The sequence below is a fragment of the Panthera onca genome, chromosome A1, assembly GCF_046562875.1.
Source record: "Panthera onca isolate mPanOnc1 chromosome A1, mPanOnc1 haplotype 2, whole genome shotgun sequence".
Lineage (NCBI taxonomy): Eukaryota > Metazoa > Chordata > Mammalia > Carnivora > Felidae > Panthera > Panthera onca.
In genome coordinates, this window is record NC_138339.1 from 82,537,800 (window position 1) to 82,555,351 (window position 17,552).

A 17,552-nucleotide genomic window follows, 5' to 3' on the forward strand; every position below is an offset into this window, starting at 1 on the left:
CTCAACCATATATGACATATAACCAAGAAAAGTGCAGGTATTATTTATATCTTCAGGTATGAAAGTAAGACCTTCAGAAAAAATATATTTATAACATTTAATTAAAAGTCCCCAAAGAAAAAGTGTAAGTCAAACCCAGGACTCATTATTTTTTTTACATTATTGGTGGAAACGAATACATTACGTTAGCAACAAGCCAACTTTAGCCAACAAGATTACAGCATATGTAATGATTTTCTATGAGTATATATTTTGAGCAAACATTGTAAAAGCTTGAGAACTTTTGTTTGGCTACAGTTAAGCTTTGAGACAGTAGTTAAAGCATCTGAAGTAAACATAAATACCTTCCTGACACCGTAAGTTATATCAAGAAGCAACAGAAATAGGAAAGAAAGTTGAAGGATAAAAACCAGGAGAATTTCTCTAAGGATTATAGTGCCGTGAATCATCTTCTAAGAAAAAAGGGATCGAAGCTTTATTATTACATGAGACACTTTAAACTAGGCTGGACAAAGCCCTGGGAAGGTTTTCTGTAAAGGCAATCCTGCTTTGAGCAGACAGATGGACTGTAGAACAAATCTGCTTGTTGGACTTCATCACCTAGGTGTAATTCACTGGAATCAACTCAGCAGGCAAAGGAAAAGATAGAACATGCCTGTGCCTGGGATTGAGCTAATAATTGCTCCACACTCCAGGCTTTGCAGCACAAAACAGTCATTCTAGGCTGTCATTATCTCTCCTTTGTAGTGTCTCGTGGATCATTTGATTAAATAAAAGCATGTGCACCTCTGTGCTGAAAATAGAGGTGAGCTGACTCCACACACAGCTATTGTAAAGACACAGTGATGTCTTTCACTCATTTCACAGGGTCTGGGGCTCATTTGGAAGGATTAGGTTGTACACAGGTAATGAAATCCAAGATAGCAAAAGCCAGGGATTATTTGCATATATCAGGGAGAAGATTAATATGACCGTGTGGGTTGTTATAGCCATATGTTAAATCTAGAGAGATTTTTTTGTTTGTTTTGATCTGTTTTTTAATCAGGATCTAGAATAATAGGATACCTCCTCCTGTTAGTGATCCAGTTTTTCAAGGAATTGAATTAAGAAACTTTAATAACCAGAATTGAAGTACAGAAGTGTTCTCAGTTTATTTGTGAGATTCTACAGTTTCACCACCTTATTAATAAATGTTAGACTATAATTCATTATGGAACACAGTTAACTCTCATATACTTTACTGAATAATATATGCTAGAGTTATCACCACCTGCCCACTTTTACTTCCTCTAAGTCCCTGATTAGCCTTTCTCAGTAATCTATACCCATGGATATATTTTGTCTAAACAAGAGTCAAAGTATTTCAACAAATCCTATACACATTCCCCCCTTTTTTTCTTTGTATTATGAACTTCTTAAGCTTTGTCCAAAGCATGAGAAATAGTGCAGAAAACCGTCAATTAGGTATCAGAAACCCAGATTCAAGTCTCAGTCTTGCCAATCTGTAATCATTTGGCTTTGAGTAGAGTATTTATCAACTCCGTGCCTCAGTTTCTTTACCTTAACAATATTTGTCATGAAAGATGCTGGAGTATGAAAACCCCAGTGCCTAATAGTTGCTCAAAACATGCTTATTTCTTTGTTTATGATCTAACCTTTCACATGGGCCAAATCTCACCCTCCCTGTTGATGTTCTCATCTCATGATAATACTATTGTTTGAAGACTGTCCAGGTGCTCTCGTCATTGCATACAAACTTTCAGCTTATCATGATAGTTTCCTTCTAGTATTTCTTGCTCAGCTGCATCTTTCTTAATCCATACCTCGATGCTCTTGGTCTTGGTAATACAGGGACTTTATGATTGCTTTCTTAGGCACGGGGCAACAAAGAGAAAATGGGGCAAATTATGTGGGGTAAAATTTCTCGGTTGCTTTAGAGATCTCTCTAATCATTGCAAAAGATTTGCATGTGGGATGTAGTTAGCATATCATAGTTGTTGCCTGTCCATGAAACACTCTTCTGGGGCCTTATCACTTTTTTGATGTTGGAAACAGTCTCCAAAATATTCTGAAGCAGCAGACTTTCCATGATTTCTCTTGCTATGGTTCTTTTCACTGCGACACCCATTAACAAAAAGCTGAAACCACTGAAGCAGGATCCATCACCGTTTAATCTCTGTCCTTTATTTTCTTGACCATTGCATTACGCCACTAAAGAAAACAGTGGCTGAAAATTATATTATTCCATTGGCATTGATCTTCATTGTGCTAGAAGACGTTTTCCGACAGTGACTTGGGGGGCAAATACATATTCTTTTCCAAATAATGTTTCTTTGAAGAGTAATGCTGAACTCTAATTGAAATGAGGTGTTGATAGAGGCACAAGGCTTTCCCGTACAGCTCTGATCGTTCATCTCCATCCAGACGTGCGGCAGGCCTGCTTTTCCTGTTCTGGGCTTCTGCAGAGCAGAGCTTCAGAGTACTTATTACCAAAATGCACAAGTAAGTTCAGTCATTCAATTTGTTTATTTCTTCTGAGCTTGCATGAGCTGTGAACTCTCCTGGCTGACTTACTGTTCTGAAAACCTATTCCCTAGCCTAACCTCTTTTATACATAGGAAAAGGAATTGAATTCTTGAATTCCTTTTCAAGGAATAACACATAAACTAATACACTTCTTAAAATGCCAGCTCACCCGTTCTAAAATCTTACTAAAGATATATGTCATTGACTAATTGCCTCAGAATTGGAAATTGATATTGTTACCTGGTGTGTTGATTTTCTTTATTAAATCTGACCTTGGATGAATATTCCTTATGCGAATGACCTCAAACTTCGGTGCGTGTGAGAATCATACGGGGCACATGTTGGAAATACATGCATAGCTCTGCACCATAAGAACCGAATCATGTTCAGGAGGGTCAGGCCCACTAATTTCAACAAATTCACCACTAAAATTGGGGAATTACCTGTTTAAAAGTTCAAAGATTCTTTCTTCCTTTTGCAACGTTGGTTCTTTGCTTTGCAACTAAGTTCGTTTTCCTATTTATTCTTCCCTCCCTTTTCTTTCCCTCCTCAAACAGAATTCTGTTTCAACACAGACGTGGTTGAAAACATTCCCTGAGATAACTAAATCCCAGCTCTAATATGTTCGTTTTATTGAGGGATGTCTTGGATTTAACACTCCTTGCCACTTAGGTGCTCAATAAGTAATTTTTGGTTAACTAATTATCAATACTTCCGTCAATATGTATTATTTAAGTACAGCCTAGGAGAAAAAAAATTAAAGGAGGAAAATAATAAACTTAACACAAGTTTGCAGTAGGCTCCTACTTCTCTCTTTAAATTTTCCAACTATCCAAACCAATCTGCTTTCCTAATCAGTAAATTTAGAAGCAGGACTAAAAGACTTTAATTAGCATAAATGGTATCCATGCCAGAGAGTGGATAATGTTCACAATTGTAGTGATTAATAATAGTAATTAGAACATAGGAGAAGGCCAGTGCACACAATCCTTAGAACTTTTAAAGCAGGGGTTTGTACACTTGAGCATGTATCATAATGACCTTGAGTGAGGTCTGGGTAATCCAGAGCTGATTTTCTTGGTCTGGGCTGGAGCTAAAAAATGTGAATTTCTAGCCACTTTTCAGGTGACACTGATGCCATTGGTCTGTGGACCACACTTTGAGAACTTAACTATACAGAGGAAAGAAACTTTAAACAGAGCAGCAGGTGACTCAGAAAGTACCTTAAAGAGCATTAAAGCTGGTGGTTTTCAGTTTCTTTTTTCTTCCCCTGTGGAATTCCATTTGTCACCATCTCATCCACAAGCTCCTTGAAATTTTGATTTAAAAAAGTAATAAAAGTTATAAGTGGCTATCTTAAGCAGGTTAAATCTTTTTTGTTTATGGAATATACTGTTTTCTTTTCAGGAGCCCCTACACACACAGACACCTCTAACTCCCCTTACTTTCCCCCCTCTAGCACCACACACACAGAATAGCGCTCTTAGTACATGTGGAGCTCTAGAGTCGGGAGAACCATAGGTAAAAAAAAAAAAAGTGGGGCCCAGAGAGGGAGCAACATGCCCAAGTCACATTGTCAGGAATTGCCAGAAAGATGCAAATGGGTACTTATGTTAAATCATTGTCTTTCCGGGGCACCTTGGTGGCTCAGTCGGTTAAGTGTCCGACTTCGGCTCAGGTCATGATCTCACAGTTTGTGAGTTCAAGCCCCGCATCGGGCTCTGTGCTAGAAGCTAGAAGCTAGAAGCTTGAAGCTCAGAGCCTGGAGCCTGCTTCAGATTCTGTGTCTCCCTCTCTGTCTGCCCCTCCTCTGCTCACACTCTGTCTATCTCTCTCTCTCAAAAATAAATGAACATTAAAAAAAATTTTTTTAAATAAAAAAATAAATAACTGTCTTTCCTACTACTGGTGGTATAAGTTTGTATCTTCCCTCTTTGCCTTATAATTTTACTTCAAGTTCCTATTCTTCACACTTACACTAAATATTTTTCTATTTCATGACTATGCAGTTAATCAAATCACAAATGAATTATGGAGCTTCTTTTTAGAAGAGCACCATTTTTGATAAAAGAAATTTTTGGAGAAGGAAAAAGTCCTTTTAAAATGATACCTGGTTAGTATGTCTTTGGGACCTCCTCCCCTTTTTCCTTTTAACCTTTCATGCATATCAACTTAATTCTCACATTTATTAACCCTGTTTGTGTGAAGAAATATGCCCCCTTCTCCTCTCCCTTAGCTTTCCAGGTCATTTTAGGAATGTTCTTCCAGGTTATAGAAAAGCATTTTGTAACTAATGGCAGTAGGTAAAGCCGCCATGAACTTCATTTTATTTCTGTGAAAGCATGAAAGATCCCATGGAGTATTCTTTCTCCTTCCCACCCTGTTAAGTAAAGTTCTTGTTCTCATGTGAGAAATGAAAGGAGGGACACGCAAGTAAGAGTTTCAGACATGGTACCATTCGAGAAACTAGCATTGCTAATGGAAGATACTGTATAGCCTAGATTGTACCCACATATAATTTGAGTGCAGAGTCTGACTTCTACTTCTAGAGTGCATAGAAAATGTTATTGAGTATATCCATCAACAAGCTGAAATATTGTAAGAATTAATACATACGCTCATGTAATAGTAAAGAATACAGATGCTCATATAATAGAAAAGTAGAAGGTGATTTCACATACTAACCATGAAGGAAAAGCTAGACTGGAATGTCATTTCAAATATAATGACTCACTTACCTGGAGAATACCCTTTAGAAATATTATACTTAAATCATGATTACTTTTAAACCTAGGAGAGAGTCTGTACCCTAAAGACCAATATTGGGAGAAGCCCAGGAATGAAGGTCAGAAATACTGGGTTCTAGTCACACATCCAACATTTATTAGCCCAAACCACACTGATCCTCAAATTCTTCATCATTAAAATGGAAACAGCAGGCCTTGCCTTCCTACTTCACATGGTTTTAGTGGAAATGAAGTGATAAAATGTATACATGTACACTTTTAAATTCTATTTTAAGCTCTATGTAAATGGGTTGTTACTAACTCCTTGGTCTTCACCAAGATAATTATTTCTTCTTATCACAGATTCGTTTTTCTTCTTTCCTTCTTTGCCACTCCTATTCCTTAAAAAAACTTCCAGACCCAGAGTTTAGAACTTGTTTCTCTAGACTAGTCTTCAGTGAGAGGCCATCTCAATAGCAGCAGTGGTGGGTGGATGAATGGATGGATGGATAGATAGATCCATATCTAAAGATAGATAGATGATAGATGGATAGATAGGTAGATAGATAGATAGATGATTGATAGATAGATAGATAGATAGACAAAATAGATAAATAAAAATACACTGTTATCTCTTGCTGAATTATATATTAATAAGTAGCATGAAATCTTAGAACCCCTTCAAGGTCACTTGGTACAAAAAATTTGTTTAATCGGGGAAATCCTTATTCAAACACAGTCCAGAGTAGAAACCCAATGTGTAAAACAGACGAGAGCAGTGGGACTCTAGCTGAAGCAGACTGTGGAGTCCTGGGGAAGTTACAGGTGGCCTGCGAAACTCCATGGCACCTCAGAACACTCTTGAACTGCACCCGTGGAGTTCACAAAGGTGTGCAGTGTGCAGGCACAGTCCTGTGTTAATATTAATAAGGCAAAGTCACAAAGCAATGTCCTGCAAAATTTGCTGGCCACCAAGGCAGGGAAATAGGCAATGTGATTTAGAGAGATTTCCATTAAAATGTTCAAATATTAAAAATATTGGTTTTTGAGGAGCATAGTTCTCATTTTGCTAATAAAACACCCTGACATGTATTACATTTTAAAATTTTTTAATGTTTATTTTTTGAGAGAGAGACAGACAGAGTACAGCTGGGGAGGGACAGATAGAGAGGGAGATACAGAATCAGAAGCAGGCTCCAGGCTCTGAGCTGTCAGCACAGAACCCGATGCAGGGCTCAAACTCACGAACTGTGAGATCAACACCTAAGCCAAAATCTGACGCTTAACCTACTGAGCCACCCAAGGGCCCCTAAAATGTATTACTTTTAATTATGACAGATAAAAATGGCTATCACATTAGTGTGGTATGGAAAAGAAAAAGTAGGATTCAAGGTGGGAGAGGGAGATATACAAAATAGGCTATAACTTTATAATGGTAACAGACGGAATTAGACTGAAAGTAGAGTTAATCTATAATTTAGAAGTGGAGTACTTTGAGGTTGACAGACATGTTGAATTTCTTCATGAAATGACTGTAAGTGAAGAAAACATGCTTGGCAATATGAAAGATATAGCAGTTTTTATAGTACTGCTTGGTTCTGAATCCAAATGGAAAAGATTTTAACATTTTAGCTACTTGGATTTGTTGTATGTGCTGTTTAGTTCAAAGAGATTATAGAGCTGTTTTTTGTAGCCTTCCTAATGTTAAAATTTTTTACTTCATTTGCTTGTTTGAATATTGTGATTTAGCATTGGGCATAATAAAATCATTAAAGACAATGTTCAAGTACTAGAATGAGAAACTCAGTAACACACCCACCAATGAAAATCACATATGTAATTTAAAAAATTTTGATGCAAGTTTCAGCATAAACCAGACAACTCCGATGGGCATGTTGATTTTGTTTTCTGGTCTGTGGTACTTTAAGTAGTTCTCTAGTGAGTTCTCTCAGCTATCTCCTAACATAGCAATAAAGAAGGTTTTTAATTGAATAGAACATAACTAATCTTAAAAACCAACTTGTAACATGAAAGATTTTTAAAAATCATAACTAATTAAAAATTAAATATCACAGTGTGGATGAGGCCTTTGGTATTCCTAATAGTTTTTTGACACTGGCATATTTGACACAGAGGCAAATATTCTGATATTCTTGAAGTATCTACATCATGTAATTTAAAGAGTTGGAATATTAGACCTTATTTTGAGCATTCACTTCTCATACAACAACCTTAAATTTATCATAAAAGGATAATTTCACATTCATTAACAATTCTGTAATTAATAATAATCTGTCAATTATGTTTATTTTCTTAAATTGTAACTACCTACCATTTTTATTTTCAAAAACTTGTAACAGGAGAAAGGGTAATGCCAGATAAGGTATTTGGGGTTAAAACTCAATAAGCTAACTCTGTTTTCCTTTACCCAAAGTTTCAGACCCAAAGTTTACGTCTATCAGACGTACACAGAAAATCACATCTTTGGAGAGGAATAGTCAGCATCACATTGATTGAGGGACGAGATCTCAAGGCAATGGATTCAAATGGGTTGAGTGACCCCTATGTGAAGTTCCGGCTTGGGCATCAGAAGTACAAGAGCAAGGTAACTGTATCTCTCTCCTGTTCCAGCCAGTATTTGGAAGGCAGTGGTTGGTTAATAGCCATGCTTTAGGAGATAAAAACACCAGATACTTTTTAAAATGCTTAACAGAATTTCTTTTGAATATCACGTCAGCAAACCAGACCAATAACTATATTATCACATTTCTTACTCAATGTGCTATGTGACCTTGCATAAAGTACTACTCTGTCTCAATGTCACCTATAACGCAGGAATAATAGTTGGAACTATCTCTTTAAAAAAATAACAAAAAAGCAATCAAACAAAACAAAAAAGGGCTGAAACAAACCTAAGTCGATGGCCTGGGACATAAAGTGCTCAAAGAGTGTTGGCTACTATAATAATTACAATTAGTACTGGTATCAGTGCCAGAAATAGCCCTGTTTTACATACCATAAAAATCTTTGTTCCTTACTCTGAAACGTTTTATTCAAAATGACTTGCACCAGTGAAGATTGCAATTTTTGTTTGTTTGTTTTATTTATTTAGAAAACAAAGGGCCAAATTCCACTGTATGCTACAGGGCAAGTTACTCTGCCATTCCATGTCCCAATTTCCTCATCTGTAAGATGAGTGAGAATTAAAATAATGCCTACCTCGTAAAGTTATTGAGAAGATTGAATAAATATATGTTACGCACGTGAAGGGCTTGGAATACTGCCTTGTCCATAATAAATAATAAATGGTAGTAGCAGCAGGAAGAGCAGCAGCCTTAAGAACAAGATATTTTTTAACAACAATTATATTAATAGTAATAATACATTAAATAATCATATTAGTGTCATATTTTTGATACAAGGAATTATAATCAGTAAAGGTCATAGTAGTCATAGTTATATTTGGGACACATGTCTTATCTGTGTTGTATCCAAATAAAACCTCTTTGGGGTGCCTATCTGGCTCAGTCTGAAGAGCATGAAACTCTTTATCTCAGGGTTCTGAGTTGGAGCCCTACACTGGGTGTAGAGATCACCTAAATAAATAAATAAAAACTTTAAAGAAAACAAAAAACAGCAAAAAACAAAAACAAAACACAATACAACCTCTTTAATGGTCAGCTTCTACAGCTACTATTCATAGCTTGAAAACTCATCCTATCTATCTTGTATTAAAAATCACATTCTACTTTGATGAGAATAATTTCACTTTGACATTACCATTTTCAAGAACTTTTGATAAACAGCCTGCCTAGGTTCCTTCTGGCACAGGAAGTTTTCATCAGTAACTAAGGGGGTTAGTAATATCACAGAGCTGACTCATTAGTAGGCAGTGAGAATTGCTCTCAGGCTGATTGGTTATCTTCTTGAATGCCCACGTGGAAGGGGAAAGCATCATTTCTGACCTGAAGGAAAATCATATAGGGAAGACAATCCTAAAAAAGGAAACTGAAAAATTAGGCTCTTTATGGCCAAATAAGTAAGATAGACCATCCCCAAAACACCACAGAAGTGCATCTGAGCCCAATAATGAGAGGTTTGAATTATCATAGGATCCATCGAATGCCATCTTTTTCTTTTTTTCTGCCATGGACTTAATAACATATTTTAAGGAAACTACTGATTCCAAAAATAGGTACCTATGACCACTTCTGTCTTGTCCTTTATCAATTAACATCATCTCTGTGTTCTGGTAGGCTTAAAACATTACTTATTTTTTATAGTTCTGCTCTTTAGGTATGAAATATGAAATCTAGCTATGGACATGTGTCTCTCTTTGCTCTTTCCTTCCATGATATATTGCTGATTAATTTCAGATTATGAACTTTAAAAATTGTGATTCATTTGTATTACCTTTGCACATAACATACTTCATTGCTTTCAGAGTCTTTACATCTGAAGATTTGTCTCTCATACATTCAAAAGAGAAAAGGCCATTGCATGCGCTCCTGCTAAAAAGAAAGAATAGGGAAACAAATATGAATGATTTTAACCCAGTGGTGAATGAAGTTTCAAAGCACATCAGTATGGGTCACTTCATTCATTGATTCTACCAGATGTCTTATCTGAATGCTTGAAGTTACACAATTGCACTTCAGAGACCTTTCTGGTATTTGCAACATAGAAATTGTACACACACATTCATATTAATTTACAAACATTTTTGGCAGATTGTTTTGGAGAAAGAGACCTGAAGCTCTAATCAAAGACCTGAGTTAGAGTCTAGATACTAAAACGTAATGATTTGGGGTTGGTCAGTAAAACTCCAGGTCTCAGTTTCTCCAGATATAAAATCAGATGAAACATCAATGCTATGATTCCAACATAAATGTCTGCCCGACCACCCCAGAGTTACTTGCTGTTTCCTCCTGCTCCCATAGAACTTCACTGTCTGTTGTTTCATTACTATTTATTTTTATTTTTATTTTTATTTTTATTTTTACAGATTTAGCTCAGAATTCCCTTGTGTGTAGGGAGTAAGGGAAAAAGAACTCTGGGAATCCACATAGTCCTTTTTTAGGAGATGACAGGCTGAGAGTTATGTCTTTGTGCATTAACTGGTTATGTAAAATAAATGCTAGTATCTGAGTGAGCCATTTCACGTATAGACTATTTGCCTTTTCTGTATAATGCATATCTCTCATCTCTTATTCAAGATGGTGAAGGCATGCCCTTTGGTTTTCAGGACATATCCTTTAGGGTTCTTTCAGATGATATGCAGTAAGGTTGCTAAAGAGCTAATGACATTTCCATCATTTCTGGAAGCTTTTGTTCAAATCTCACATATACTTTTGTAGATAGTACCTTGATTTTGATATAATGTCTCAAAGTTAAATATTTTTAAAAGACTTATATTTATAAGACAATAATTACTTTTTGGTCTTCCAGATTATGCCAAAAACTTTGAATCCTCAGTGGAGGGAACAATTTGATTTTCATCTCTATGAAGAAAGAGGTGGAATCATTGATATCACTGCCTGGGACAAAGACGCTGGGAAAAGGGATGATTTTATTGGCAGGTTTGTACAACTTGGTATTTTTGGTTCATCCTAGAGAGGGTGAATTTTTTTAAAAGGATAATCGCTTTCTGTCTAGTTATTGTAACTGATCTTTTACCATTTTGAAGGAAGGGATCTGACCAAGGTAAAGCAATGCTTGGGTAAAGTGAAAAATAGATTTGAAGACTGACCAGTAGGTGGCAGTTTTGACCAGTCCATGGACAGGCTATCTGAATTTGATATCCAGAAATTTTCTCCAGATGTCAGAATATTGTGTGTAAAAGTTATGGGAATTGAGAACGAGGAATCTCATTTGATCAAGATACTTAAAGAACAAAGAGCTCATTCATAGTCTGTAAAGTGATCTAAGATAATATTACTTTTCATAAAGCATATTGTGAGACCATAAAATGCATTGTTTCCTACAACCCCCCTTCAAGGTAGAGAATCTTTATAATCTCCAAGGAGTTCATAAATCTGTAGAGTTCTCAAGTTTTAGTGATGGAAACATGTAAGAGAGGCAGATCCATGTTAATCTAATAATGCAGTGAAGGAAGGAGTATTCTGAGGCCTAATGACATCTCTCCACAAAGACAAGTTTATTTTGAATGACTACTTGAATTATATGAACTGTTTCCTTGCTTAAAATCTGTTTTTATTTTTTGATATGTATGTGCCTTTGTAGAAAAACATATTGAAACCTGCCTATATTAAAATAAAGTACAATGTACAGGAGAATTTGTTGGTTTAGAAAATTCTTTCTTCATTGCAGGTCACATGAATTCCAAGTCTCTAAACACACAGCCTGAAGAAATGCATACATACTAATAATAATTAAGGAAATTTTATGCTAGAAAAGTAAGAACAGGAATCTGACCCAACATATTTATCTCTTTGTTTTTGTTTTTTTTTTTTTTTTGTGACTCTGATATATATTTTTTAAACAATGGTTTTCTTTATAGGATTATAAAGTGAGAGGTTAAATAGCTTCATTTATACTTTAATATTTTACTTGTAAAATGAAATGGAAAAAACTACCATAACCTAATACTGTTTCAATCATTTTTAAAGGACAGGTCTTCACTGCATATTTTTTCCCTTTAGTAAAACACTATTTTCGGAGTTTTCTTTAAGTTTGACTTTGTTCTCTTTGGGATACACCACTAGCTTAAGTAGCGGTGTGTATCTGTTGATACACTGAATACCTCTCATTATGATTATATATCTATGTTTCTATCTCCCTCAACATGCTACGAGCTCTTTCAAGTAGGTGCTGTCTAGCTTTTCCTTGAATAATTCATTTTCATAATTTATGGCAACATTAGCTATATTTGGTTACCATAAGATAAATCAGTATGACTGTCATGTGTAACTTGCTACCTCAATCTCTTTACTTTATAATCATACTTATATTGGTAAGATAATGAAATCATGGCTACAGCATACTGCCTTCCTGTACTTCTGGGTCCATATTACATGAAGTACATCTTATCCCTTTTTCTATTTTTTTCCTATGATAACAGATATCCTTTTATATATTTTATTCTTTCTTTGAAAATAATTTCCAAATTTGGAAATTATGATGATTTCTCAGCCCATCTGGTACTGACCTTTACCTTTTCCTCACTTTGTAATATTATGAATTCTTCAAGAGCATGGCTAATTATATTGCGGAAATGGTTGGTAGAGAGGGGGAACTGTTCATCTCATTTCACCTTGTTTCTATAGGTTTGCCCATAATTTGGCAAATTTTGAGAGATCTGATTTGAAGATCTCAACTGGCTGATCTGAAGATCATAGGGATTGTTTTTGATAACTGGGGGAGCTAAGGAAGTCTTAAGAAATTTGGGAAGAGAAGAAATTCATTTCTGGAGCTTTGTTGTTGGTGAGCATGTGGAGGTGCTAGGAGACTGGCATGCCTGAGTGGGCGTGGAAGCTCTGTGTCCTTTCCCCCTACCTTGTCTGGGTATCTCTTCCATCTGGCTGTTCCTGAATTATCTCTTTTTATAATAAACTAGTAATCTAGTTGGGTGTATATCCACCCTTTTTATTTTTTCTAGATCTTGGAGGTGTTACCACCTGTGTATAGTTTCTAGCTTGGGCTTTGCCTAGATTGTTAGACAAGTTTTTTATTTTTGTTTTTAATTTGAGACAGCATGTGTGAGCAGGCAAGAGGGACAGAGGGAGAGAGGGAGAGAGAGAGACAGAGACAGAGAGAGAGAGAGAGAGAGAGAGAGAGAGAGAGAGAATCTTAAGCAGGCTTCACACTCAGCACAGAGCCCTATGCAAGGCTTGATCTCACAACCCTGGGATTATGTCCTGAGCCAAAATCAAGTCAGACAATAAATCGACTGAGCCTGCCAGGCGCCTCTAGACAGGTTCTTTATATTCATGGTTATTACACAGGAGGACCCAGCAAACAGAATCAAGGAGCCCTAGGCCCTATCACCCACACTGCCTTGATAGGCACAACTTTGTGCTCTTCTTCCTAGTACTTTGGTGGGATTAAAACTGGCTTGGGTGGTAAATCCAAATGCTACCATTAAAGAATCATAGGGGTTTTTTAAAATTCTTATTCATTTTGAATAAATTACTTTTACCTCAAGTTACATTTTTTTTCTAAATATAATAAAAACTTACCCATAAGCCTCACTTTAAAAAAAAAATCCATTTTGGGGCACCTGGGTGGCAAATTCAGTTAAGCATCCAGGTCAAATCCTTGATTTTGACTCAGGTCATGATCTCATGGTCCAGAGATCAAGCTCCTTGTCAGGCTCCATGATGGTCATGGATCCTGCTTAAGATTCTCTTTCTCCCTCTCCGCCTGCCCCTCCCCAGCTTGTGCACACAAGAGTGCACCCGTGTTCTTGATCTCTTTCTCAAAAACAAAAACAAAAACAAAAACAAAAACAAAAACAAACCATTTTTGGTCATATGCCAAACATAACAGCCTATAAAAGCAATTTAAGCCAAAAAAGTTTTAGAGTACACAAGAGCACAGGTGTAGGCAAGATGACTCTTTAGGACACTTTTGAGTATCAGTTAAAACCCCTTTATACAATAAAGGGGGTATTGTCAAATTTTGAGGTAATCACATATGTTCAGTAAAAACTTGTTGTATGCTCGGCCAATTTAACCAAGGTGCCTGTTGCAGAAAAAGGAAATGACTATGGTAAATCATTATTTCAAATCTATTCAATGTCCAGATAGCACCAGCAACTCAAGGTCTCTACTTTATGTTTATTAAATTATACTTTAAACACATCCTGCCATTGAAAAGCAAGATATTATTATACCTAAGTGGTAGGCAGAATAAAGTCGCTGTGTTTATGTGAAGTTTGTGTAGTTACATTGGAAATAATGCAGATTGTAATAAAATTCCTCAGTTCCTAGGGTAGTTTAAATGAGAATTCCTTCCATTAAATGAGAGTTCTAGGAGTAAAGTAATAGGAGTAAAATCCATCATGGTCTTCTGTCTTGTTTTGCAAGCTATCATCGCAACATTTTATGCCCTGTTAACATTTATTTATTTATTTATTTATTTATAAATATTTTTGCATGTAGCTAATATAAATTTAAGGTATACAATAGCTGATTTGTGGCATTTATATATTATAGTATGATTGTCATGGTAGCTAGAGTTAGCACCTCTATCACATCAAATTATTTCTTTTTTTTGATGAGAATAATTAGGTATGTCTGTATTAACTTACAAATTAGAGACTATTCTGGGAGTTGGCTGGGAGTTAGTGAGTAGATTTAAAGTTGGCCATGAAGGATAATACTGTTATTTCCATGACTGTTAATTTTTTTTAAGGATACTACCTAAATTCAATCCTACATTTGAGAACAGTTGCATGGATCGGATTATCTACGTAGACTAGTTTATTGTGTTATGGTTTTGTTATTGTCCACTTTATTTTCCAGTTTTGGTCACATATAATGATTTTTGAAAATGTGTTTTGTTGGGGCGCCTGGGTGGCTCAGTCGGTTAAGCGTCCGACTTCAGCTCAGGTCACGATCTCGCGGTCCCTGAGTTCGAGCCGCGCGTCGGGCTCTGGGCTGATGGCTCAGAGCCTGGGGCCTGCTTCCGATTCTGTCTCCCTCTCTCTCTGCCCCTCCCCTGTTCATGCTCTGTCTCTCTCTGTCTCAGGAATAAATAAACATTAAAAAAAAAAATTAAAAAAAAAAAGAAAATGTGTTTTGTAAATAATGTATGCTCAATAACAGGATTTTGGGTTTTTGGGTTTTTGGTTTTGTTGTTTTTTGTTTTTTGTTTTTTTTTTTTTTTCATTACGAAGACAAGGCTGGCTATGAGTGAAAGGGCCACTTGCAAATTTGGAGTGTTGATACAGTGAAAGCTATTTAACACTGAACATTGCCCTTTGCAATTCTCTCTTGAACCCATGCAGTCAGGCTTATGCCGCTAATAGTCCATACAAACTGCTCTTGTCAAGGTCCCCTGTGACCACTGAGTTGTTAAATCCAATGGCCGATTTTCAACCTTCATCTTAATTTCATCCAGAAGCAGTACTGGACTTGGCTGATTGCTTCATTACCTTAAAACACCTTTTTCACTTGGCTTTTAAAACACCAGACTCTTTTTCTTTTACCTCATCACTTGTTCCTTCTTGGTCTCATTCACAGAATTTTCCTCATCTCCCTGCTGTTTTAGTTCTAGAGAGCCTCAAAGCCCACTCCTTGGGCATCTTCTCTGTCTACACCTGCTCCCCTACTGATTCCATCTACTCTTGTACTTTCCATACTGTCTGAGATCAATAATGACAACGAGCTCCACTCCATAACTCTTCTCTGAGCTCCAGATTCCACATCACCTCCCTGCTAGATATCTCCCTAGAATGCCTAATCGAATTCTTCAGTTTAGCAGGTCCAAGGCCAAACTTCTGATACCCAATATCCCCAAATCTTCTCTGCCTTTCAAATTCTCCCGTGTGTTGCTAATGCCAAAACCATAGAGTCCTATTTGCTTCTTTTCTTTCTCTCACTCTTATCAAACCCGTCAGCAACCTACCAATGATTCCTTCGAAATGTATTCAGAATTCACTCCTGTCATTATCTTGATCATAATAATTCTGGTTGAAGCTACCATCAACTCTCATGTAGACAATAGCCATAGCCTCGTGTTCTTCCTTCCACAGAAAACAAATAAAATAATTTGACTCCTCTGCTCAAAACCCTTCAACACTTTTCCCATCCTAATCTGGGCAAAACCTGGCTAAGTCCTTATAGTGGCCTATAATGCTTCTCATGATCCAGCCCCATTACCACTCTACCCTGAACTTTTGCTGTTCCGCCCCTTTCTCCCTCTACTCTGTTCCAGCCTCTTTGCTCTTCCTCAAGCACACCAGACACCCTCCCACCTGAGGACCTTCCCCTGCATCTGTGACACTCTTTCTTCAGATATCCAGCTTGATTGCTTCTTTATCTTCTTCAGGTCTCTGTACAAATGTCACATCAGGGAGGCATCCATACCAACCCTATTTAAATCCCCCCTTTCCCCTATCCTGCTTTGTTTTTCTCCATAGAAGTAACCACCATTTGACCTACTATACATTTCAGTTATGTGTTTTATCATTTATTTCCCACCACTAGAATATAAGCTTCGTGAAGGCAGAGAATATAAGCTTCGTGAAGGCAGAGAGTTTTGAGTGTTTTGTTTTTGTTCACTGTCACATTCCCAATGCCTAGAAAAGTATATGGCATATAATAGGTGTTTAATAAATATTTGCCAGATTTTAATTTAAAGATCTGAAGTTTGATTTAATACTAAAAATTATGGTTCTTCCTTCTCTCAGTACAGTTGACCTTTAAACAACATGAGCTTGAACTACAGATGTCCACGTATACAGAGATTTTTTTCGATAAATATTGTAGAGCACTATAAATGCATTTTCTCTTCCTTATGATTTTCTTACTGACATTTTCCTTTCTCTCACTTTCTTTTTTGTGAGAATATAACATATAATACATATAACATATAAAATATATGTGAATCATCTATTTATGTTATCAGTACGACTTCCTGTCAACAGTAGGCTATAGTAGTTAAATTTGGGGGAAGTCGGAAGTTATACGCAGAAGTTCTACTGTGCCAGGGGGCTGGTGTCCCTAACCCCCATATTGTTCAAGGGTTAACCGTAAATTCATGATTTAACAATAGGCATCAATGCAGAGGCAATTAGAATGGTATGACTTAGTGGCAGGTATAAAATTTCAGTGTAATTGAAGAAAGCTATGTATATATAATCCAAAAGGGGAGAATTAATGAGTTAAAGGTGAAAGTACCTGAGTAATACTTATACTTAAAAAATACTGAATTGTTGCATTTTTTTTAAAGTAGTCTACACTTTTACCCAATACTTATAACTTTTTCATCATTATTATATCCAAAGAGTTAATGCCCCCTGGTAGGTAAATTTTACAGAAAAATGAAATTACCATGAATAGAAAGAAACAATAGTAACAGTGCTCTACAATGAATAGGGCACAATTACATTAGCTCACTTTTAGGGGATAACAAGAGTCGTTCATATTATGCCAGTTTTGTAGATGCAAAAAAGTGAGGCAGAAGATAGATTTAGAGGTTGCTCAGCTAGTATGCATCTGGGTGATTGATCTGAGATTCAAATCCAGAACTCCTGGCTCTAAAGACCACACTCCTTTCACTTTGGTCTTGAACCCAGTATGTTCTGAAGCCATGAAGTGCTCAATAAAATGCCAG

At 36.4% G+C, this 17,552-nt stretch overlaps 1 protein-coding gene across 27 annotated transcripts in view; it reads left to right on the top strand.

Moving 5' to 3' along the window:
- MCTP1 (multiple C2 and transmembrane domain containing 1) overlaps positions 1 to 17,552 on the top strand; it is a 534,016-nt gene that overhangs the window by 326,408 nt on the left and 190,056 nt on the right. For 17 of the 27 annotated variants that reach the window (XR_013556012.2, XM_078448001.2, XM_078447963.2 and 14 more), the window contains 3 exons: positions 2,425 to 2,502; positions 7,687 to 7,857; positions 10,701 to 10,831. Coding sequence is in view for 26 of the 27 variants with exons in the window: in XM_078448001.2 (XP_078304127.1) it covers positions 2,425 to 2,502; positions 7,687 to 7,857; positions 10,701 to 10,831 (380 nt within the window). In the remaining variant the exon portion in view is untranslated. The remainder of the gene's footprint in view (positions 1 to 2,424; positions 2,503 to 7,686; positions 7,858 to 10,700; positions 10,832 to 17,552) is intronic. The other 10 variants (XM_060637729.3, XM_060637718.3, XM_078447942.2 and 7 more) reach the window with 1 other exon arrangement.